The sequence below is a fragment of the Stegodyphus dumicola genome, chromosome 3, assembly GCF_044657685.1.
Source record: "Stegodyphus dumicola isolate Sdum_Otavi_A_Nest chromosome 3, ASM4465768v1".
In the NCBI taxonomy this organism is placed as follows: domain Eukaryota; kingdom Metazoa; phylum Arthropoda; class Arachnida; order Araneae; family Eresidae; genus Stegodyphus; species Stegodyphus dumicola.
The window spans coordinates 242,303,277-242,328,327 of record NC_140770.1 but is presented as its reverse complement, the minus strand read 5'-3'; the positions used below and the strand labels follow the sequence as shown (position 1 = coordinate 242,328,327).

General features: G+C 33.9%; 2 protein-coding genes across 3 annotated transcripts; both read left to right on the top strand.

The window, feature by feature from the left end:
* Positions 1–897: 897 nt before the first annotated feature.
* On the top strand, positions 898–17,837 carry LOC118182377 (PR domain zinc finger protein 5-like). 2 transcript variants are annotated; one of them, XM_035351715.2, is made up of 2 exons: positions 898–1,030; positions 17,108–17,837. In XM_035351715.2, exon 2 carries the CDS (start codon positions 17,126–17,128, stop codon positions 17,687–17,689), a length of 564 nt encoding a protein of 187 aa, XP_035207606.1. In that variant the 5' UTR covers positions 898–1,030; positions 17,108–17,125; the 3' UTR covers positions 17,690–17,837. The 2 variants fall into 2 exon arrangements, with proteins under 2 accessions (XP_035207606.1, XP_085670099.1); XM_085813973.1 differs by lacking the exon at positions 898–1,030 and adding an exon at positions 3,005–3,898.
* A 4,475-nt stretch (positions 17,838–22,312) lies between these two features.
* LOC118182379 (THAP domain-containing protein 2-like) lies at positions 22,313–24,605 on the top strand. Its single transcript, XM_035351718.2, has 3 exons — positions 22,313–22,867; positions 23,649–23,825; positions 24,516–24,605. The coding sequence occupies exons 1-3, from the start codon at positions 22,715–22,717 to the stop codon at positions 24,603–24,605; spliced, it is 420 nt and encodes a 139-aa protein (XP_035207609.2). The 5' UTR covers positions 22,313–22,714.
* Positions 24,606–25,051: the final 446 nt, after the last annotated feature.

Sequence of the window (25,051 nt, the reverse complement as noted above, 5' to 3'; positions counted from 1 at the left end):
GATCTAACACAATCAGCAATTTGAATGCAATGTCCAAAACGTGCACAACGCAGGTACTTTTGATTGGATATGGAGGATTGTAGGGCCCACCAGCGGCCGAGCGGTAAAGTCGCTGAACACTGGTAGTTTGGTCCGAGTTTCGAATCCCGCGAACGGGCTGGCTGCATGGGCGTTTTCGTGGTGTTCCCCATGTGTAACGTGTATACGAACCAGTTTCCCTTAGAAAGTCCTCCACGAAGGCATCCCTCCTCTTAGGCAGATAGCCCTCGAGGCTTTGCCATACACACACACATGGAGGATTGTAGTAGCTTTGTGATGGACGCTCTATGGTGCGTACAAAATTATGAACGACCATGGAATGCAAACTATCTGTTTGCTTACAAGTTTCATCAAGAGCTTTCTTCCCAAGCACCAAGACAAGATAACTTGTATCTATAATTTGTGTATCTGAAACTGTTCTTGTCTATTATTTATGTACCTTTCTCTATTTATTTCTTAAAATTTTCATTCTAAAGAAATCACCGAGGACATTTTTTACTCTAAGACATCTTTCTGGTACTCTCTGAAACTCTGGGAAGCACTGTCTACAGTAGTAGCCTGGAATAAAACCCTTGATGTAATATCAGAAGCTTCTAAATTCTACTATCTTTTGCACTTCTACATTTATGAAATTTTGCTGTCCTAAATTCTGCCACACTGGTTGCACTTTCTATGGTGTCTGCTCCTATGCAGACGATCAAATTATTTCATAAAGCATAAACCACTGTCTTTTCATTGTTTTTTTGAAGCCAAGTCATAATCCCTGATTTTTCATAATAGTGACCAATTTACAGAATCCACTTCATCGATATTGAAAGAAACAGCTTTACATAACCTGATTATTTGTCCAAGAAAATGTTATGTCTGTCCTTGTTTCTCAGAACTGAGGCTTGACGGGATATCGTGTATTCATTGGCAAAGATTTAGTTTCATATTTGGCAACTTCATGTAACCTTTTTTTTATTTTGAAAATAAGAAGACGAATTTATTTGTATGTATTCCTCTTTCATATTGTAAAATACGTTATATGTTTTTTAAATCTGTAACGTACTGCATGTTAAACTCTTCTTTAAGTGCTTATACTGTATTTTAATCTTTTAAAAATGATACTTTTTCCTCCCACATCCCATTATATTTTTCTGCTTGATCGACTCGTTTATCAAAGTTCTTTTTGAATTGAATTAGAAAGGATGTGTTTGCCTGAAATGCAAGTGATACAGGAAAAGGAAAAATTAATCGATAGTTGCACAAATTAGTGTGTGTCCAGTAAAAATTAATGCACAAAGCTACTACAATCCTCCATATCCAATCAAAAGTCCCTGCCTTGTGCACTTTTTGGACATTACATTCAAATTGCTGATTGATGTACTAATTGTGGTTGATCAGTCAGTAAGCTCTATAAGTAAATTACTTCCAGATTAATCGAGAGTTGTACAAAGTAGTGTGTGTCCTTTATCTTATTATGCGATAGCCATGCAGCCGTCAAGTTTTAATTTTCAAGAGAAGTAGTGCTCGTTACTGTACTATTCTGTTATCAGAACCGGATTAAAAAATGTTTGCATGTATGTGTTCATGTATGAGAGTTTATATCTTAAGTACGTATATGTGTGCATACATGAATACATTTCTGAATCTAGTCCCGATAACAGGAGTACATTCATTGCATGTGCAAAACTGGAAGTGACAGCTGAGGTAACGTTTTAAATTATGTGCGAAATACTTTCAAGACTTGGCTTATTTCGAGTTAGGGGTTTAATTATTTTGCAGAGAATTTGGCAAATTTTTGGTACTCTTTTATTTTCAGAACCTGAGATAGAAATGTATAGATGGATGGATGTATTCATGTATGCACATACTCGTGCATATTTAGGGAAAAGTGCAGAATCACCCACTGCTTGGTGTGTTTTTAAGAATTGCACATACTCTGTATCCATGTACACATCGGCCTATTTTCACTTAAAAAAATCCCACAATTACACAAAAATGGCATTGCACACTCCCTTGACATTAACCATGTACACATCGACCTATTTTCACTTAAAAAATCAAAGAAAAGTGACAAAAATCTAATTTTTTTTACTTTTGTAAAAAGTGCCAAACAAATAAGTGGGCGATTCTGCTACCACATAATGGCACAGCTTCAGTATAGCCCACCCAGAATTTTAACCAAAAAATATTGCCAAGAGCGGCGATAAATGATATGATGTGGTAACCCATACTATTCGCCAAACGCAATGTAAACAAAAGGATGGCATTACGGTTACTGCTAATATAGTAGTCAGTTACATTTATTCAATTTCAATACAAATTACCGAGATATCCATTTACTCATAGTTAAATGCACGTGCCAAATTCCTACAAACATAAAATTCACAAAATAACTATCATTTAATTAAAATATCACTAAACCATGTACACGTCGACTTATTTTTACTTACAAAAACATCCCAGAATTGCACAAAAATGGCATTGCGCACACTCTTCACTATATCCATGTACACTGCTTTTTTTCTCATAAATTAGAAAAATTTCACGAAAATGCATGAAAATTTTGTGAATCTTTGAATCCGGTAAAAAGAACATACATGAAATTACCTGATCGCGAAAAAGTATATACCCTTGCCGAAGATGAACATTTCCACGTATAAAATAAATAAAATATCCAAAAACTTTTACCTCTAAATTATCTATTATATTATAAATGTCACCAACGAATTCATACCGCAAACATTACAAATGGTTACAAATACTTAGTGTCAAATATTTAAAGGCTAATCTTTGGAATATGGTAACAGGTAGTTTGGCGACATTTTAGTAAGGCGATAAAGGTTACTAGCTAGAACTTTAGCAGTGTACATGGATAAAGTCAAGAGTGTGTGCAATGCCATTTTTGTGCAATTTTGGTATTTTTTTAAGTGAAAATAGGTCGACATGTACATGGATGATACCGTGTATGTGCAATTCTTAAAAACGCGGCAAGCAATGGGCGATTCTGCACTTTCTCCCAATTTCGCACCTAATCTTCGTCATGATTAAGCACTTTTGTTCCATAAAAGTTCTAGCATAAGCATAATTTGGCTAGCAGATTGTTGAAAAAAAATGTTGAGTAAAAAAAAAAAAAAATGGCTTTACTTCTTGAAAACAAAATGGCGTCCAAACAAAAACTAGCAGGTTGCTGTAGCAGGGTTGGTCGCCAAATTTTCGCCAAAAAATAACTAAGTTACCATAATCCAAAGATTAACCATCTTCATTTATATGTAATTAATTTACATGGGGTAGAGTATACTTTAAGGTACCCCTTGTATTATGGCGAAGTTGTTGGTTGATTTACCGCCAAGTTGTTGTTTCATTTATCGCCAAGTTGTTGTTTCATTTATCGCCAAGTTGTTGTTTCATTTAGGGTAGCCTGAGTATTTGAATGTTATGGAAACTCTATTGTGACGTAATCGGGTGCATGATTCTTGGAAATTTTGAATCGTGGGATGTTTTGTAAGCGTTTTTGTGGTGTGTGTTGGTTTGATTCTTTAGATGATAGAATGGCCGAATGTAGTGAGATTAATTTGAAGTTTCTGTACGATTTGGAGTGAAAGGGGAAAAGAGCTTTAATTGACTGATGTGTAAATGAAGGTTTACTTAGTAGCCATTATAAGTGCCCTGTATGTAGGAAGGATATGCGTCTAGTCGAACGTACAAACCATTTAGATGGATTTAAATGGGTTAGTAAGAAGAAAGGTTCAGATGGTCACTATGTGAAGCGTTCGATCAGAAAGAGTACCAGGTTTGAAAAAAGTCATTTGAGTATGATTGATATTTTGATTTTTACGTGGCTCTGGGTGTACGAAAGGAACTTGAAAATATGGTAAGTGAATATTTGCTTTTGGTAGTGCTTAAATGTGTAACATGTTTTTCCTTTTTTATGTTATTTTATCGTTTGGTTTAAAATGTAATTTATTGACATTATGTATTTTTTATTTGCCTATATTGTAGAATTTGGTGCTCCTTTGACTTTTTAAGTGAAAATATATTGATGTGCACATGGACAAAGTAAAGGGAGAGCGCAACACAAGTTTGTGCAATTCTGGGATTTTTTTAAAGTGAAAATAGGTCAACATGTACAGTCAAAAGTCGTTAATCCGGACTCATCGGGACTTCGGCGATTCCGGATTATCGATTTTTCCGGATTATAGATCATCAGTTTAAATTTCATAAGATGGCATGCAGAAATTCTAAAATTAAAAATATGAAACTGTAATTTATGAAATAAAGAACAATTATGATCTAAAGGGTATCAAAATTAAAAAAAAAAAAAAAAGTTTTATGTGATAATACTTTCTCTTTAATTCTATAAACAGACATAATTTCTTGTTCAGTTACAAAGTTCCGCTGTTCAAGTCCCGTTAATTGCTGTGCCAAGAATACCGACTAACTTGTCAATCGAAATTTTTTCGTTTTCACTAACCTCTCTGTCACATTCTTCATGTCTTTATCCATTTTTTGCAGCAATTCCACTTTTTGTTTGTTGGACATCGAAACATACTTTCGTTTTGTAGATCCTTTGGAAGTTCCAGCATCGGAAATTCTATTTGACATAATCGAAAGTTCAAGTTTACTTTTATAAAATTGCTCTTACAGTCTGCAAAAAATAATAAGCGCGATCCAATTGGAAGATTAAGGAACAATGCAATCATTAACATTAACTGAAATAGATAATTAGATAATTTTAGCTTACACTGTCCGTTATACATTAAACGCGCAGGCGAAAACGTATTGTGCACTTGCGCACACACACATGCGCAGTAGTCAAGGTCTTACGCGCACGCGTAAAACGCCTGTGCGCATGTGCCAACGCGGCGCATGTGCAGAAAGTTTTTAGCTTTCGGATTATGGATTATGGGTGTCCGAATTAACGACTTTTGACTGTACATGGATAAAGTCAAATGAGGGCACAATGCCATTTTTGTGCAATTCAGGGATTTTTTTTTAAGTGAAAATAAGTTGATGTGTACATGGATACCGAGTTTGTGCAATTGTTTGTATTGTTATTTTGGCTTTGTGCCAAAAACCGCCGCTTCGCATGCCAAAATAACCAGTCAAAGAATTGCACAAAATCTGTATCCATGTTTCGCCAAGGGGTTCACCTAAACTATATTTTTACTATTTACATGTTTAATTTGTAATAAATTTGTAAATAAACTTTAGTTGCAAGATATGATTTTTTTTGGTACTTTTCTGTTAATGAGGTGCCAGTTGTCAAAACTTATCAAAACAGCAAATGTGGTTGTCCATTTAGAGTGCATTATAAATGGCAGTGCAACGATAACTATGAACAAGTAGAAAAAAAGAAAATCAGTCCATGAATTTTTTTGTAGATTTTTAAATGAATTGGCAGCAGCAAGGTACAAACACTTGTAAGTTAACTGCAAATATATTATTGATGCCGTGCAGACAGTAAAAAAAAAAAAAATTTTTGGTACTATTTCGTTTCGAGGACCGTAAAAAATTTGCAGCGAAAATGCATGCGCAAAAGCGCCAAATCTAGCAACTGCACCCATTTTAACAGTGCGCCGAATCTATAGTACATGCTGATTTCAGATTATGTAAGTTTAAATAGTTCTATATTTCTTAAGAGGCCATTAAAATACTAGTTTAATTTTTAAATCCTTATTTGATATCCTATGGATGTAACAATTTGGGAATTGCCCATGACGAAAAGTCTGCAATAGAATTTTAGATAAAGTGCAGAATCACCCACTGCCTGGTGCGTTTTTAAGAATTGCACATACTTGGTGTCCATGTACACATCAACCTATTTTCACTTTTAAAAAAAAAATCCCAGAATTACACAAAAATGGCACTGCACACCCTTGACCTTATCTATGTGCTCTTAAAAAATAAAAGAAAATTGCTAAAAATCCAATTGTTTTTACCCTTTAAAAAGCAGCAAACAAATAAATGGGTGATTCTGATTTATCGAGAATTTTTTCAAAGAAAAGGCATCATTCATTATAGAAAATTATGTTTGAACAACCAACAAGATGAAATTATGCTTTAGCGATAACTCGGTAGCGAAATAGCGATGCAGGCATCTGTTCAGTTATGTTTAGCAATTTCTATATAAATTATAATAATGATCTGAAATAGTTATTTACTCTTATGCTTCCATTCAGTCATGTTTAGACTTTTTTACGTAAATTATAATAATAAAAAAATATTATATGAAATTAACTTTTCATCTAAATTAAAACATCAATCTTGGATAGTTATTTACTATTATACTTCCTTTCTTGCATTAGGGTTGCCACAGTTATTTTTGGCAGCACTGGCATCAACAATAGTTTGGCGATTTTTTACGGCTCTCAAAACCAAATAGTACCAAAATTTTTAATGGTTAGGGGAGCCTACTGTGGTACCGAAGGGCCTAAATTCAAATCCTGAAAAAGGTATAGTTGTAAGTGCCCATCTCTTCAGAGGAAGCAATGGTTGCTGCCTGTTAAATGCCTCCACAATAAACTGGCCACCACTTCTGGCCTTAGGTGTACCCACGCAGAATAGGCAAGTGGTCGCCATTGGATTAAAAAATAAATGTTATTGATCCTGATTCGGGATGCATGTGCAAAATAAGATAGTGACAACCCAACGCTAGGAAAGAAATACCTGTGCAGAACTGGCTGCAGCCATCTTAGATGCCTACTTCACTGTATTTATATGGGATCGATTGTATGAAAAGATGTAAATGTTTTAGGCAATGTTAAATGAATAATGCCGTCTGTATAACCTGAAATTAATCTGCTAAAATCTATTTTGTATATTCATTTATTATATTTTTCTTTTTCATTCTGGGTTTAACAAAATAGTCATTCTTTTCATCAACCTATACCTAGCGTTAGGGTTGTCACTATCTTGTTAGATTTCATGTCAGTGTTAATGCTTGGCACCCTATTACCAAGAAAGCACCGTGTTTTCTCCTCTGCTCTTATTCTACAGTAAAAGCCCAACTATCCAGCATTCATCCAACCAAAAAACTCAAACCAAAATATTTTTGAATTTTAAAAACTTTTTTTTAAAACATAAAAAAAAAAAAAAAAAAAAAGAAAAGAAAAGAAAAGGAAAGAAAAAAAGAAAAGAAAAGAAAGAGAGAGATAGAAAGAGAATTGTTACTATGTTATCAAGCAGAAATGGAACTACGATTTGAATCAATGAATCAATGAATGGAACTACGATTTGAATCAAAAACTACCATCAAACAGTATGGGTTAGTGCCAATGGATAAGCATGACGTAATGCTTTGGTTTTTTATGTAAACCTGATTTATATGCTAAGTTGGTTTAATTTTTGTTAAAATTATGTAAGTTAACTGCTGTCTATATTTTTTTTTCAATTGCATTTCGAAAAAATTATTCAAATTTACGAGATGGCATTAAGAAAAGAGTAGTTATGTATTATCACAACCATCTTAGGGCAGTCTGGTGAATTTATTTTCATGGTTTGGTTTTGCAGTTGATTTACTTATGTTATCTGAATTTAAATAATATTGTAGATTAGTTCGAAAATTAAATCTTTTATATGTTTGCACATTTTTTAATTTTTTTAACTTAAATTTGTTTTTTTACATTTATACATGTTTGTTAAAATTATTTATATTTAAGTTATATATTACATATATATTTTATGGTTCAGCTGTATATTTATCCTAGAAAACAGTCAGTAAATGGCTATTTGTTATGGTGAAAATTTCATTTTTAGAAAAGATTCATATTCATTTATCAAATTTGTGGCAAAATATTGTATTTCCACAGAAATTTCACCTCTGTTTCTTCCATTATAGGAAAATCCAAAAGCACTATTTTTAAAATCGTATTTAAGACAAATAAGAATCCTAATTTTTCTATGAAAGCTGTTGGAACTTGCAGCACAGCGAAAGAACACATACCAAAATGTCAATGTTGAAAACAATATTTATCATGTGCATGGTTGCCTGAATATTGTGTGGTCAACAGAATTTGGCATATTCTGAAACTTTGGTGACTTCTATAAAGTTGGTTGCAATAATACATAAGTAACAAGAAAAATGTGACTTAATGCAAAAATGGGTAAATGCTAGCTTTACGAGATGCAAAATTATGATAAGCAATTTAAGTTTTTTATATGTATTTATTCATAATTTGTATATGTTGTATACAAAGTAGCCGAGAACTTGAGAACCTAGGCTCTGAACCAACAGTCTGTAGTAACCTTGAGGAACTTCTCTTTCTCTTTACTAGCCGCAACCAAATCGCAGCAAAAAATCACATCCCTAGAGGAAAGTGTAAGGACGATTGTTTTCCATTTTGGAAGGATTATAACATAAGGCACTTATAAAGGAAAGAGACCAAACCAGTAAAGGACTCCAAAGCAACAACAGTGAGGAGATAAGACGTAAACTTATAGAAGTAAGTCAAAAGGTGGAAGAAGCCATCTCGGCTAGCAAACAAGAGAAGTGGACAGAGCTGTGCGAAAAACTTGACCCAAGAAAAGGAACGTCCCAATATTGGAACTTGATTAAGGCTCTAAACAACTCAGGCAGTCCAGCAGCCAACATACAGGCAGAACCTCAGTCGAATGCGATCTCCACAAACGGCTCAAATGCCAGAACAAACAAAGATATAGCAAACTGCAGCATACGAAAGGAGACAAAAAAGTAAATAAAAAAAATACCTATCTGTTATTAAAAGAAGCAAGAAAACGACCGACAACAGCATCTTCACATCTGACTTTAATCCTGAGGAACTGGAGTCTGCAATAAATAGCCTGGATCAAAAGAAATCCCCCGGACCAGACTTCATTTTCAGACAAATGATCACACATTTTGGTGAAAATGCCAAAAGAGACTTGCTGAATATCTTTAATATCTCATAGTGCTCTGGTAAGTTACCCAAATCCTGGAAGAACTTTGTAATTATTCCCATCCTAAAACCTGGAAAATCTGCAAGTAACTGCGCTAATTACAGACCTATCTCGCTCACCTGCACTCCGTGCAAACTTATTAAGTGCATTATTCACTCTGATGAATCACAGAGCTGATGAATTGAATGAAGGCTGATGAATTGAATCGCAGAGAACAACATTTTGTACTCATATCAAACTGCACATAGAGCCAATCACAGCAACGTCGATCAGCTTTTCTACCTTTGCCAATCGATTATTGGTGGCTTTCAAAACAAACCTTATAAGAAAACCATCATGGTTCTTCTTGATCTTTCTGCTGCTTTCGACAGAGTCTGGAGGCAGAAACTGACTGATCAACGTTTTACATGCTACAGGCATTACATCTAATGCTTTAATCTGGATTAATGATTTTCTAAGGAAAAGAAGCTTTAAAATCAGGGTTAATGGCACTTTCTTTACCACTTACCATACCCGGGCGGGAGTTCCTCAGGGCTCCGTACTTAGCCCTCTTCTTTTTCTTCTATACATGAATACGATTGACCCCCACATCAGTAAAGAAATCAAAATTGCCTGTTATGCCGATGATGTTGCAGTCTGGCACACCCACTCAAATCTCGAAGTCTCACAAAAGGCTCTAAATATCTGTATGAAAGGCATTGAAATCTGGTCAAAAGATCTTAAACTTAAAATTAATCCAGGTATCTTTTGTGTCTTCTAAACAGATAGAAAAAATAGAAACTCATTTCATCCTATTATAAAGCTATTAGGTTCTCATCAAACAAACTTCTAACCCCAAGTATCTTGGACTGACTCTAGATGCAGAGTTGAGATTCTGTAAACACCTTGAACATGTTTCAATAAAGGCACTGAAAAAGCTAAACATCCTTAAAAGACTTTGTGGTGCCTCTTGGGGATCAAGACCAAAACCCCTCAAGAATACTTACACTTCCATCGTCAGGCCTGTTCTCGAATACGCAGCATCTACAAGGCCTACTGTTAAAGGAAAGATCGACGCTGTTCAATATAGGGCCTCTAAAATCATCACTGGAGCTGTTTCATCAACAAATAACATCAAAATTGAAAAGGAATGCGGCCTCGCCCCCTTGGAGAACAGAAGAAAATTAATAACAATTAAATTTACCAACAAAATACAAACCTTGCTGAACATCGTATCTCAAGTAGAACCTTTAGGGCATGGAGTGACAATTGCAGGCTTAAGAGATCCTCAACCCTTCAACATGACCAAGATATCAGAATTGACATCAACCTCAAATATGGGACTCTCAAAATTTCCAAAGAGCCTTACAACATTCTGTGCCCTCTTCCCCAAACAGAAATTTATTTAAATCTCTTACAGCCTTGTACCAAGAAAGATCCCACTGCAATAATCAAAAAAAAGGGTGACCATACCATTGAGGAACTCGCGATCTTAACTCAAGATCTGATGAACGCCTACACAGATGGCTCTTCCGACTCCAATCTGAACAGAGGAGGAGCGGGAGTCTTTTTCATCGGACCAGATGGAGTGCAGAATGCCACAGTATTCCTGTTGGGAAAATCACCTCCAACTATACATGCAAGCTCGTCGCCATCAAAAGTGCTCTATAGATTTATCTCTCTAAAGAAGACCAGAGTTCCGAGGGCATCATCATCTTCTCTGACTGCAGATCAGCATTACAAGCGACCCAGAAGGGCAAGTGTCAACTCAGTCATCAGATCATTGAGCTCACAAACAAAATCATTGCTGCCCTAAGATCCTGCATCTTACAATGGATACCGGCTCATGTAAATATTTTTGGTAACGAAAAGGCCGATGAGCTTGCAAAGGCATCGCATGATTCTCCTCAGCCATCCAACTGCCTAACCCTCGTTGATGCCAATGCAGTTGCCAGCCAAAGACTAATCAGTCAAGTTAAAGGAAACTCCATCCTGGAATTGAACTGTGACAGAGCCATATCGACTATCATAACCAGACTTAGGACAAATCACTTAAAAGGAATGAGGATTTCTGCAGACGGACAGCATAGTTACACCAACATTTGCCCTCATTGCCCAGATAACATATATATATATGTAATATTAAAAGCACAAGGAAAAATCCGGAGCAGTGTCGATGCGTGATTAGACCCATATTGAAGATTTTTGATTGCGTAGTATTTAAAGAACTTGGCAGTCAAAGCAGTTTTAATTCCATTTTTATTTCCAATTGATATTTGTGGCCACAATCACTTGGCACTCTAGTCGTGCCTTTCCACAGAAGATTTACATTTTTGATATTGTTGGGACAGAAAGCAAGCCAGCGAAATTACATCTTAGCACAGTAGAGAGCAAAAGCTGAAGTGCGTAGTTATGCAAGATGGAGGCACGCAAAGAGAAAAGTTTTGGTTTACAAGGACAGTTTCAGTTCCCAATGATTACATCATCAGAGCTGCGCCGATCATAGAGTGATCTAGAAATGACACAATGCAAAGAAGTTATTACGATTTTAGAATAGAGAGGAAGAATTAATGTTAATAATTAATTATAATTCTGATTCATACATTTTTATCTTACATATTTCCCCCCTTCAAAAAGAAAAAGGCGTAGCGACAGAGAAGCCTTCTTAAAGAGAAAGAGTTAAAGCACTAGCAAATGTAAAAAAAATAAAAATAAATAAATCATAAAATTTTTGTCCTGTAAAGTATAATTATCAATTTTTTTAAAATAAATTTTTAAAGTCCTATTGAATTTTTCAGCATTTCAGTCCAAAAGTCTTTTTGTTTGAGAATTCACATAATCATAATTCATCAGGGAAGGTTCTTGTTATTACAGAATATCACAAAAACTTTTACATAATCATTTCTTATAATTAAATGCACATAAATATTTATGATATTAATTTTCATATTGATAAATTATAATTTAACATCATAAATAATAGGATTAAGATTTTCAGAATTTATGGTTTCACCGTTATCATCTTTCATTTACAATTCCTGATTTTACCAAACTGGAAGCCTCGCAATACTTCTAAACAAACATATCCATCAATAGGGCTGTCCTCTTGAGCTAACCAGTGTGTTCTCTGCACTGGTGACCCAGGGTGCCTAGGCAGTTTACTTGAAAAGGCCTCCGTTCTTTGCATTAAGGTAACTGGCCTTTGAGAACTGCACTAATACATTCCATAATAAAAAAATATAATAATAATAATAATATAAAAAATTTACATGCATTCATAAAATGAGAGCCTCCAACATTATCTTGCATGAAGAGCGTAAAAGGAACAACTGTACAGAGGTAATTACAGGCCTCTGTTGAAGGAACCAGTACACCCTCATCATACTATACTTAACACACAATAAGCCATAAATTTTAACATGCATTTACCATAATTTCATATTACTTATCTGTAATAATTTCACTTATTTTTTACACCTACTTCATTTTTAGAATAATTATAAAATTAGTATTCAAAATTCTCAACAAAATTTCAAAAACATAAAAACTTATCTTAATATCCTTCCCTATGAGTAATTTAAATAGCTTAAAATTCATTACTTAATTTTCTCCCACGTAATTATGAAAAATTAGAAACATTAATGAACAAGAATTTCAGATTTTCTCAAAACAAATTGCAGAAATTTTAACCAAAGTTGAATTGAAAACTATAGAATCCGCAGCACATTAAATAATTTAGTTCCTGAGCTAGATTCACACGAATGTAATAATTTTTGAGCTGTTGAAAAAGCGGAAGTGCAAATAATTTTCTGTCGCACATACTTGCAAACACTAACTCAGATCGACCTTGAACCCGCTGTAATGCTTAATTTCTAAACGGTAATTCACTGATGATTTCCTTTTCACTAGGCATTCGAACTTCTCAATTTATCGAGAGATTACTTTCAATCTGTAAACACTACGCGTGATTATTTTTTTGAAGCACTTGCAAAACACCACAGCAGAAGAATGATCTGTTATTTTTTAAACACTGAAAAAACAAACTTGATGATTCACTTCTTTCACATTATCTTGGATTTATCACAAAACGATCATTTGAAGAGCTGAATTAAATTTTCCATTGAGGTTTCAAGTTGCAGGAAACTATCCTTACCGGCTTAATTGTAATCATAAAAGCAAAGGAAGGAAAAACGGAGCAGTGTCGATGCGTGATTAGACCCATATTGAAGAAGATTTTTGATTGCGTAGTATTTAAAGAACTTGGCAGTCGAAGCAGTTTTAATTCCATTTTTATTTCCAATTGATATTTGTGGCCACAATCACTTGGCACTCTAGTCGTGCCTTTCCACAGAAGATTTACATTTTTGATATTGTTCGGACAGATAGCAAGCCAGCGAAATTACATCTTAGCACAATAGAGAGCAAAAGCTGAAGTGCGTAGTTATGCAAGATGGAGGCACGCGAAGAGAAAAGTTTTGGTTTACAAGGACAGTTTCAGTTCCCAATGATTACGTCATCAGAGCTGCGCCGATCATAGAGTGATCTAGAAATGACGCAATGCAAAGAAGTTATTACGAATTTAGAATAGAGAGGAAGAATTAATGTTTATAGTTATATTATAATTCTGATTCATACATTTTTATCTTACATATATATAGTATATATGAAGGAGTCATTAAAATTCCAGGAGTCGGTCATTTTCGCTACCGACTCCACAGCCCTGCATTCATAAGGTGGAAATCAGGACCAACTGCTGCAACATAGTCTCACTGTAGGGTGCAGAATTTCATCCTGACACTGTGAAGTGGTCACAGAACCATCTTTAAACATATGCAGTCGTGTATGATATCCCTTTGAAATTCTAGCTCAAGCCATGATGCTGCCTTCTGTGAATGAAACATGTTCAGTGACATTCTGGGCCTGATTGCATATGCCTTGTTGTCTCCAGATCTGTACATGCTTATGTGATTCCAGAGCAAATCTGGATTTATCCATGAAAAGAATATTGCACCAGTCTGAGACAGCACAATTAGATGCTGATGACACAACTTTAATATTGTCTTTCTGAATTGTACATTTAGTGGAGTACAAACATTTGGTATTCATGCTTATAATCGCTTCATGTGAAGCCTTCAGTTAACAGTACTGTCAGATATTTTCTCGTCAAGTGATGCTACAGCCGTAGATATAATGGTTGCAGTCGCCATTCTTCAAAAGGAGTTGATCAGGCTCATATTTCCGGACAACAGTTTGACTTGTTTTGAATTCTCGTCACATCTGTGAAATTATTGAATGATAAATGCCGAAGTAAAAAGTGATATCTTTGATTTAATGTCCTGCTTCAGTGCATCTGACAGTATGGCTAGCACTTAAAATCTACCATTTGTCATCTCTCAGCAAGAGAAACATGAATATTATCAAAAATTATCCTACAAAAGTTATAAACACTTATATAGCATGTAAATGAAATTCTTCAAACCTTTCAGAATGCTGGCATCTTTAAAGACTGCATAATTAGCATATATTTGGACAATTAATTGTGACTGCCTGTAACATCTAATATTTGTATACTGCCATCTGCATCCACAGTGATTTTCAGCCGCTCAAATTCCAAATTTTGCAAATTTAATTTGAACTTTTGGAAGATGATGTTCAACAACCATTTTCAGAAATGATGGTGCACTAAGAATTACATAAAACAGCAACTAATTAACAAAATTAAAAATGCAAGAAAACCTCCATGTAAAAACATAGTTTTTTCACTCCTGTCCTCATATATAGAGACTTACATTAACTTAAAAAAATACCAGATAATTACAGAAATTTGGTTTCGTGCACAACTTGACTCTGGGCACACTTTCTGCACCATGTATACAGTGATGTATTTTTCCCTTAAAAAAATATCAGAGAATTGCACAAATTCTATGTTTTATAAATGCAGCTTTATGAAATACAAATTTTGCATTCTGTATTGTTGAACATTGAATTTCTGAAGAAATTCCATGATTCCTTTTTCATCAGGTTGCAAATTCCACCAATCCCATTACAGTTCCCTACAAAAAAAAAAAAAAAAAAAAAAAAAAAAAAAAAATACTGGAATGCAACAAAAACGAACACTAATCATAAAAATAACTCAAATGCTGAACTGTGAATTCGTCTACTGTGCACACGCATGTTTTGGTTAGTTCATAAATACCTTATCATGGCATTTTCTGTTGCTTATCTTGGTGACATAGTATGCTGCATGGTGAATTCTTTTCACAGAGTTAGCAGATAATCAGAGAATACCAGGACACATTTTACCTCACATTTGAATAGTTGAAAATGTCCATTGAATAAAACTCGAAAGAATGGGTTATTTCAAAGCAGGAGACACGAAAAATGAGCAATGCCTTCGCCGGGACTCGAACCGCAGACCTCTCAAATATGCTTCGAGTGTGCTGACCACTACATCACGAAGGCATACTAAGAAGGCAGGAGAAATACCTTATAAAACTACATATTAATGAAAGAATTTGGAGGTGCAACATGAAATATTGCAAGTGAGAGAGAATCATACATTTTGACAACTGGTTCAGCGGTTTCAGAGTAATGTTCAGTTTATTTACTATTGGTGACTAAAATAGTTTTAGGAGGAGGTGTAATCTGACAACCAAATAAGCAAGCAAGTGGCTTGCTTATTTGGTGAAAAAATTGTGGACATAAACAAAAGTCTGTTTTCATGAGGAAAAATCAAACTGGTGGGGTTCTTCCACAATACTGGATGTTTGATTAGTTATGCTTAGAAACTTGTGAGTTACTTCTTGCTCAGGATCTGAATAGAGAGGCAACCATCTATGAGAAGGATTAGTGATTTTATTTAACTGTTAGGCAGCATATAAAATAGAGGAAGTAGATTAAGCAGAGGCATTTTACTGTGTGTATCAGCTGCTTGTATTCAAAATGTTGGAAGACTGTAGTGCTTTTCTAAGTGGTGGAATCAAAGTCAACAAGGCATGGTTTGCCATCATAATTAGTTTTACCGTGCAGGGTTTGTCTAGCAAAAGGTCTTGGGATGAGAAAAATGCCTCTGTGCCTTATTATGTGTATGTGATTAAGCCTTGAGAGCTATCTACCTAAGGGGAGGGATGCCTTCGTGGAGGACTTTTTAAGGGAAACTGGCTCGTATATACATTACACGTGGGGAAAACACCCATGCAGCCAGCCCGTTCGCGGGATTCGAACCTCGGACTGAACCACCAGTCTGGTGCCTTATTAAAAGTAATTGCAAAAACATACAGGGCAACCACAAAATGTGTGTAAATGTAAACTTGGCAACAAACTGCCAACTGGATGCTTAAAAATGATGCATTTTTCTGTAATAAGGAAGTATGCAATACTAAAGAGAAAAAAAAATTAGTAACAGCATCTCATCATATTGTATCGTTTCAATAAATACTTCATAAATTTGAGTTGTTCCAGCTGTCACTGTGTTAATTATTCTTTGTGATACTCTTTCAAATATTAACTGTAATGTATATTTAACTGTAAATGTACATGTAAGAGATTTGAATTTTTATTTATTTATATGGGGGGTAATCATTAGCCTGTTTAACAGCAAAATGCATAACAGAATTCAAGAGAATAAACAGTGTTCTTTCATTCTGAGTAAAATAAATCATGATTTGAAATGAATCAAATGATTTGAAGCTGTTGCCAGAATTTTATTTTAATAAATAACCTTTCATTAATTAGATTGTGTTTGTGGTAAATTAAAAGTATTTCTGAAGTTTTCTGATTATCTGCACCCATGGTTTTAACATGCAGAAAAATTGCCGTGTTTTCGGCATATTTTCAAATGCACATGTGACAGTAGTCAGTCTATCCATTATGCACGTGGAGAGTAGCATGCTTTAACTGCTGTTTCATTGAATAGTATCCACCAACTTTAAGAATGTAAATATTGGCCTCTGAATTCCTCATAAAAGTTCTAGTTTCTTTTAAAATAGTTCTTTTTATTGTTATTTTATAAATAGAACAGTAGCTGTGAGTCTTGAAATTAACCAAATAAGTATTTCTACCAGTTCATAAAGTCACTATTGAACTGGTAACTTTTTATGGGGATGTGAATAATCAGAAAGTTTATATATATATTTTGGAAAATTTATGCATGTTTTGATAAATTTGGCATGTAATATAGTTGAATATTTTTTTTTTTTTTTTTTAGGTATCATAAACTCATGAGATGGCCAAAAAAATGAAAACACAGACTGTTATCGAAGATATTAGTAGTGATGTTGAAATTTTGAATCATATGGAGTTAGATGATGCAGATCATAAGTGTTTTTTATGCATTGAAGGAGAACGTTTGATAAAGGAAATATGTCGTTTTGGAAATCAGTCGGTTGAACAGTCTGATTATAAAAGCAATTTGCCATGTGATGATCCCATAAAGTCTCACTTTAATACTCAGATTCAAGGACAGTCTAAATCAATTTTAAATGAATCTAATACTATTAATGAAGAAGTGTCGAATTTAGAGACTTTGAAAAAATTATTTACGTGTAAAGTATGTCATAAAACGTTTAGTGAGGCAAGGGGCCTCAAAGAACACATTACAAAATTCCATAGTAGTATTACTTATTCATGTGATGTATGCAAGACATCTTTCACTGATGTTACAAAATTCAGACTTCATTGCTCAGAACATGTTGATTCAGACAATGGATTGTTTTTGTGTTCTACCTGTGGAAAAAAGTTTCTATGGAAAAGTCTTTTTAAACAACATACTTGTGTTCATACAAAATGATATATATGAATGTGGCTATTCTGACATTTGTGACTTTTAATCACCTTTGAATTAAATTTCTTGTTCTAGATTTTATTGCAATTTAGCAAAAAGAACAGTCCAATAAAGGACTTATTTTTTCCTATACAAATAAATATTTTTATGTAAATTCATTGTATTGTTTTCCTTTTATTGTTAAATAAATTGTTATGTTTGCTTTTTTAAAAAATATATACTGTATAAGTAAGCAAGATTATTAAAATAATATACTGCTTAATATTTCAAGAAAAGAATAATTTCTAACACTGCAGACTGGAAACTATTACTTGCATATTGTCAAACATATTGAAAATTATATTTGATGACGTTTTTTGTCCACTCTTACGGGGTGGGGAAAACTCTTGACGTAATCAAATTAAAGTATGTCTAATTTTGTTTTTAATGAAATTGTAAACCTTTCCAAAAAATTCATATGCATACATTTGAATTGAAAATCTCCGTTCTTTTTTTTTTTTTTTTTTTTGATACAGTCAAAAGTCTTTAATCCGGACTCGTTGGGACTACGGCGATTCCGGATTATGGATCATCAGTTTAAATTTGGTAAGATGGCATGCAGAAATTATACAATTAAAAATATTAAACCGTAATTTATGAAAAAAAGAGCAATTATGATCTAAAGGGTATCAAAATTTACAAAAAAAAAAGCTTAATATTTATTTTTTTACTTTATTAAACATTTCTCTCAACACGCGCATGCGTAAAACGTACATTACACATAGTCGAAATTAGAAAATTGCAACCAGAAAACTATTTGATGTGTATTTGGGATATTTATAATGACAAGGAATTTGATTTAAATCATATCAAAGACGGAGTACATCGAGATGAAGTACTACATTTAGTAAGGAATTATAAGCCGAGTAAAATAAAAACATCTGCCCTGAAGATAAGGATAGTGCTGACAGATCAACTTCCAGTTCATTGCGCGCCACGACGCCCCCCCCCCCCCCGCAGAGCAGCGTGAAATTGATAAACATATTTCGGAATGGTTAGAGAAACAAAGGATATGCTTTTATCCATTTTTTGCAGCAATTCCACTTTTTGTTTGATGGACATCGAAACATGCTTTCCTTTGGAAGCTCCAGAATCAGAAATTCTTCTTGACATAATCGAAAGTTCAAGCTTACTTTTATAAAATTGCTCTAACAGTCTGCAAGAAATAAGAAGCCGGATCCAATTAGAAGATTAAGGAACAACGCAATCTGCAATATTAACTGAAATAGAAAATTAGCTTAGCTTATACCGTCCGTTATACATTAAATGCATATGCGCATGCATAAAGGTATTATGCGCATGCGCGGAAAGTTAGTATCTTTGAGGTCCGGATTATAAATCATTCTGGATTATGGACGTCCGGATTAAAGACTTTTATATTTTATTCTCAGTGTCGATTAAAGAATTAATGCTGTGACATGCATGGAGACTTTATTTGCCTCTCTTAATACACATTCCTTACATCTTATTGTCAAATAAAGCTGTTAATACTTTTATAATTTGAATCAGTAGCCCAATCTGCATTACTTTTATAATTCGTCTGAAAATTAAACTTAACTTTGTGCTCATGAAATTGTTTTGTAAGGTTTATCCTAAGTTTATAACAGTTACTTTTAAGTTAAAGCTCCTTTCCTATCTATCCTAATTTCAGCTTACAATTTTCTTACCAGAATGTGTTTTTAGAATCGCGTTTAATGCAAATGAGTAGGAGTAGTATTTAAGTCGAAGTTCCACTGACTTGATGAGGGAGAGAATCAGAGTTTCCGACTAGCGCGCGTTCATTTTTTGGCCACGTCTTTGTAAGCTGTTACTACACTGGGCTGTATTACGGGCCCTTGATAGCTTTGCTAGCTAATTCGATATTTAGGGGCTAACTAGTTAGATTTGTGTTAGCATCGGCGACATCTCTTTAGTTAAGCATTAACCCTTCTTGAGTTTTACGTATCTGTTTCTGGACTTAAGCTATCATTCGCTTAGCAGTTCATTAGGTTCGTCCATACTTAAGTTGCTAGATAAGAGAGAGGAACAAGACAGTTTGATAAATTTGTTGACTGATTGAAATCTGTACTTGAATTAATTTTTTGCTTTTAGTTAAAAGAAGTAAGTAGTAAAGATGATATAAATATAGTTGATGCGGAACTTAAATCAAAACAAGTAATCAAATACGCAAATGGAAGTCATTCGAACGTCTATTTTTTTTATGTTCTAAAAACTGCCATGGTAACTCAATGCATTTTCTTGCACTATTTTGCAGCTGAGTAGGTGCTTCTCTTAGAGCGTGCAACACAGCACAAATAACATAAATTTTAAACACACTTCACCTATACTCTGTTAAGAGTAGGCTAAATATACAGGTCTAAATTTCTTAATAAGCATAACACAAATACAAAATTCAATCAAGTCACCATCCCTTCGAGCAAAACTACGTCTCATTTAAGATCCTTTCCCGATGAGGATTTACAAAATATGTGCATTTTGCATTCGCATGAAAGAATTGTCTTTTTCTTCCAGAGCTGATGTAAATTACTTTAGTCTTGTACAATTTTCGATGAGTCAAATTTTCTTTTGTACCAAGTTGGTTACCAGAAATTTCAACAAAATGTATAGGATAGCTAACATTTTCTTGATCAGGAAGGAAAGAATAGTCTGGAGTAAGAGGTCTGGGTTCATCCAACTCATTGCTTGCGTAAGTAAGGAGTCTTCGATTTATTATCAATTCCATTTCAACAAGAATGGTCATTTCCTCGAGTCTAATACAAGCCTTTCCAAGGATTTTCCTTAAAGAATCTTTATACTCCTCATGAGGAACCCACCTCACCGTAGAGGATGAGGGGCAATAAACTGCCATGTTATTTCATGTATCGCAACAAAAATTTTTGAAATCCAAATCAACCAAAATTTGGGAAAAGCTTTTCAAAATATCTGTGGTCTTAAAATCCTTAGCATTATCAGAAACAGCGACGCCGCCTTAAGAGCAAAATAAAACTTTTCTTCGACATGTCAGAAATTAATTTGATATTAAGTACTTTAGTAACTCTGTAAACAAGGTTGTGTATGACTTTTGGGTGCTTTTCTGTTATACTGTTTTAAAATGAATAGCTTAGTGAATTTCGAAATCTGCTGTGTTGAAGCCTACCTCTCACGTGAAAAATAGCGTTTTGATCTAAAAATGCAGCTAGCTGATAAAGAGTTGATTCCTTAGGAATTTGTTTACCAGCTTTGAGGTATTCGAATTCGGAAGTTCATACTTTATCCAGTCCTATTCTGCCTTTAAGTGTTCAACTGCTGTGTAACGTCCCATTTCTGCTTGTGGTTTTCTAAGTTTATTTACAAATCTTTTAGAGTTAATTTGCAATATCTATTCAAATCTAAAAGAAATTAAGAGTTCTTCACCGCACATTTATTTTGTGCTATGGTTTCAAATTCCTTTCTTAATTCTAAATCCTCATTAAGATTCAGTTTTTAATCTTACTAGTCCCAAACTCAAGATAAACTCAACCAAGGAAGTCTATGAACCACAAAGAATTTTCAGCTTAAGCCCGAGACCAAAATACCCCTGTAAAGGATATCTGAAGGATTTTCCTTGCCAGGACAATGAGCTTACTTGATAGAATAGGTCAAATTTTGAATTTCGTCTACTCTGTTTTTAACAAACCGTTTGTGTTTACTGGTCTTCCCCTTTATCCAAAACAGACATATTTTGGAATCAGTCCAGAAGTTACAATTTACATCAAATTTCTAGCAAGTCTAGAAAACAGTAAACATCCTAACAATTCCAAATGGGGAAATATGATACATTTAAGCGGAGAGACTATTCTTAAAGCATATAAAACTAGTAATTACTCTTTTGCCCTGAGTGATCATTCTCAAATATACTACTGACCTATATGCCGCCATAGACGCATCTGAAGAAGAGTGAATATCAAACGAAATAAACTGAATTCAAAAAAATGTCTGGGAGCTGTGACATTATTCAAATGTTTAACTTCACTGCACCACATCTGCCACTTGTAGCCCGGTGAAGGTGGGAGCTTACCATCCCAATCCATGCAGCTGTCCACAGTTCTTGAAGTAGCAGCTTTTGTGAAACTACACTGGTTATCATAAATTAAGGAAAAATCACAAAAATAGCGATAACTCCCTCAAAAATAAGCCAAACCGTGTAAAATTTGAGTATGTTGCCAATTAAGAGTAGCTGAGTTAAACTAATAGTATGCAAATTAGTGGCGCTGCACTCGGAATACGTCATCTGCGAGGAGAATAAAAGTCCATGTTTGAGAGCAAGCCCACATATTTCACTGTGATAGTGACATCAGAAATCTGAGATAGCCAATTCGTAACAATGACCTCCACGCATCATTTGCCTACGATGGAGAGCCATTGGGAGACTAGAGGCAGGATAAAGTCAAACAGAAGCGGCCAGATGGCTAAATGTGACTCCTTCTGTGGTTCATAGACTTTGCAGGCGATTTCAAAGCACAGATTCGGCCTCTAGGAGGTTCAGCCAAGGACGGCCAACTGCTACGACGAGCGCCAATGACCGATATTTGACATTATGTGCACGCAGGAATAGAACCGCTACTCCGACTCTTCTTAGATCCTTCCTTGCTGCAGCCACCGGAAGGTTGGTGTCAACGTCAACTGTGCGTAGAAGACTTCACGAAGGTGGTCTGTATGCGAGACGATGAGCCATTTGCGTGCCGCTCACGTCACGCCATAGTAGGGACCGTTTGCAGTAGGCACGACAACATGTCCACTGGACGCTTGATCAATGGAGGACTGTTCTCTTTACGGATGAGTCCAGGTTTAGTCTAGAAAGCGATAGTACGCGTTATTTGATATGGAGAGAACCTGGAACCCCTTATCTAAGGCTACTATAAAGGGGAGCTGAATCATCATCCATTTTGAAGCTAACTTGTTGGTATTCGCTATTGGATTAGCACTGATTTCTTGACATATTTGTGGATCGATTTCGACCTAATTTTCAGAAAAATGGGTGGTTGTGCTGCATCAAATTGTTCGAATCAGTCTAAAAATAACTTTAGGATGTTTCGTTTCCCTAGAAATGAAGAAAGACGAAGAAAATGGATAGTTAATTCTCGTCGAGATCAATGGATCCCGGGCCCAGGAGCGTATCTTTGTGAGGTAAGTTCAGCTTCGTATTTTTCCATAGAATGTTAGAAAAATTACTCGTCTTGGTACTTTAAAATATTTATTTTCATTTAACTGTCACTTATTGACGATCAACTGATTTTATAAGTACAAAATCAACTGCGGAATGTGTATGTGTTTGTGCAGTAAAATATCGTTGTTTCATGTTGTTTCTTTTGTTATCGTGAAAAGTTTATACCGTTTGTAAAATTTGTATCATACATTTCATGTAAACTTAGTGCTCAGTTACAAATGTGATGTGCCTTTTTCTTTTCTTTAATTTTACTGTACGATTGGTGATTTAAAGTAGCATTCTATGTTTTGATTCTGATGTATTGTCGCCAAATCGGATAGTTGGCGCCAATGTTAAAAACTGGATGGTATGATCCAAATAATAAATGATTTTGTTTTTTCTTTATAGTAAGATAAATATATTCTGTATTTTTAGACATTTTTAAGAAGTTAAATATTAATTTAAATATTCGATGAATCGTTTTGATCCCATTATTATCCTTTATTGTAGTAGTAAATCTTAATGTTGTATTTTTAACTATAGGTACTTTAAATTTATTTTTAGTGTGTGAGCAGGAAATATGTTTTAAGTAGTTTTACAAACATGATTACTTTTTAAAAAATTTGTTCTATTTTCATAAAAAAATTTAAATTTATCAGAAAATTACATTCTTAAATTATTATAATATATGTAACTGTAATTTAATACTAGTGCTTTTGATTTTAATGTTAAATTTCATGCATGCTTTTGTTAAATATGCAGGTACATTTTGAAGAAAATCAATTTGAATGCTCTAGGCAAGATGGGCGTAAAAAACTCAAGCCCAATGCTGTGCCAACTCTTTTCACTGTGCCTAATCCCCCACAACTGTTGACCTCACAGCCTCTAAAAGGCATTGGTTTACCAAAGCACCGTTCAGTTACATCCAATTTTTGTAATGTATGTGTTTTTTATTTTTATGGTTTTTCATAAAAAAATATGTTTTTATTACAAATGGACTAAATTGCTTTATAAAAGAATCAAAATATTGAAATTAAGGCATTATGTGATAAAGCTGTAATTACAGTCTAAAAAATTAAAATTTTGCTGTTGTTATATATATAATTAAGTATGTACTTTGTTATTATAATCATATATTGAAAATTAAGCATAAAACCTCAATTTGATGTAGTTTTTGGATAAAGTTTTTGTAGTTTTTCGAGGACGGTCATACATGGGTCTGGTTTCTTCAAATTTGCTCCTAAAAGAAAGAAACCGGTATCTGATTGCCTTCAAAGTCAAAAGAGTTTAAATCAAAATTTGTATTAAACTAAAGTTGCTTTTTTGCTTAATTTTAAATTCCAGATAAATAGAGAGAAATATGTATGGAGTAAGTAAAAGAAATAATATTGAAATTAATAACTTTAATCTTGAGTAATACAATAATATAGTTATAATACATTGATTTAAATGTATATTTTAATGTCTTATATGTCTTGTCTGAATGTTGTTATTTTTTGTTTAAAGATTTACAAAACTTATTAGGATTATTTATATTATTTATTGTTAAAATTACATTAAGTATATTTTATTTATCAGCATTTTCAGGTATCCTTACTTATATGTGTTTCATAATTTTTACATCTTCAGGGTGGCTTGCTGTACGGTTTACCTTTATCAACTGAAGCGATTTCTGTTGCTGAACCATCTGTTGTAAGTCTTCATTTGAACAGTTATTAAATATTTAGTATTATAAACTTTTTCTAAAAAGTATTAACATTGTTTCTAAAATTAAAAAATATATTAACGTAATATTTACTTATGTTTAAGAAGTATGAATGCTATGAACAGTCCAATGTATTTATGCTTTTTTATAAGTTGAGTTACTTTGAAAATGGTAATGATTATTTGTATTTATTTTTATCCGATCAGAGTTTATAATTTCTTTCACTTCCACATATTTCATATATTATAATTTCTTTTAGGTTCATTTGCCACAACCTTCAGCTTCATATTTTGGAGAAATAAATTTTGCTGCCGAAGTATCTGATGTAAATTGCCATTTTGCACTTCTAAAAAATTTTAATAGTTTTTTAACATCTATTCGTAAACTGTACTATGTTTTTTTAAATGTTTCCATCTTCATAATCATGCACTTTATTTCATTTCACCAGTGGTTGCAAATG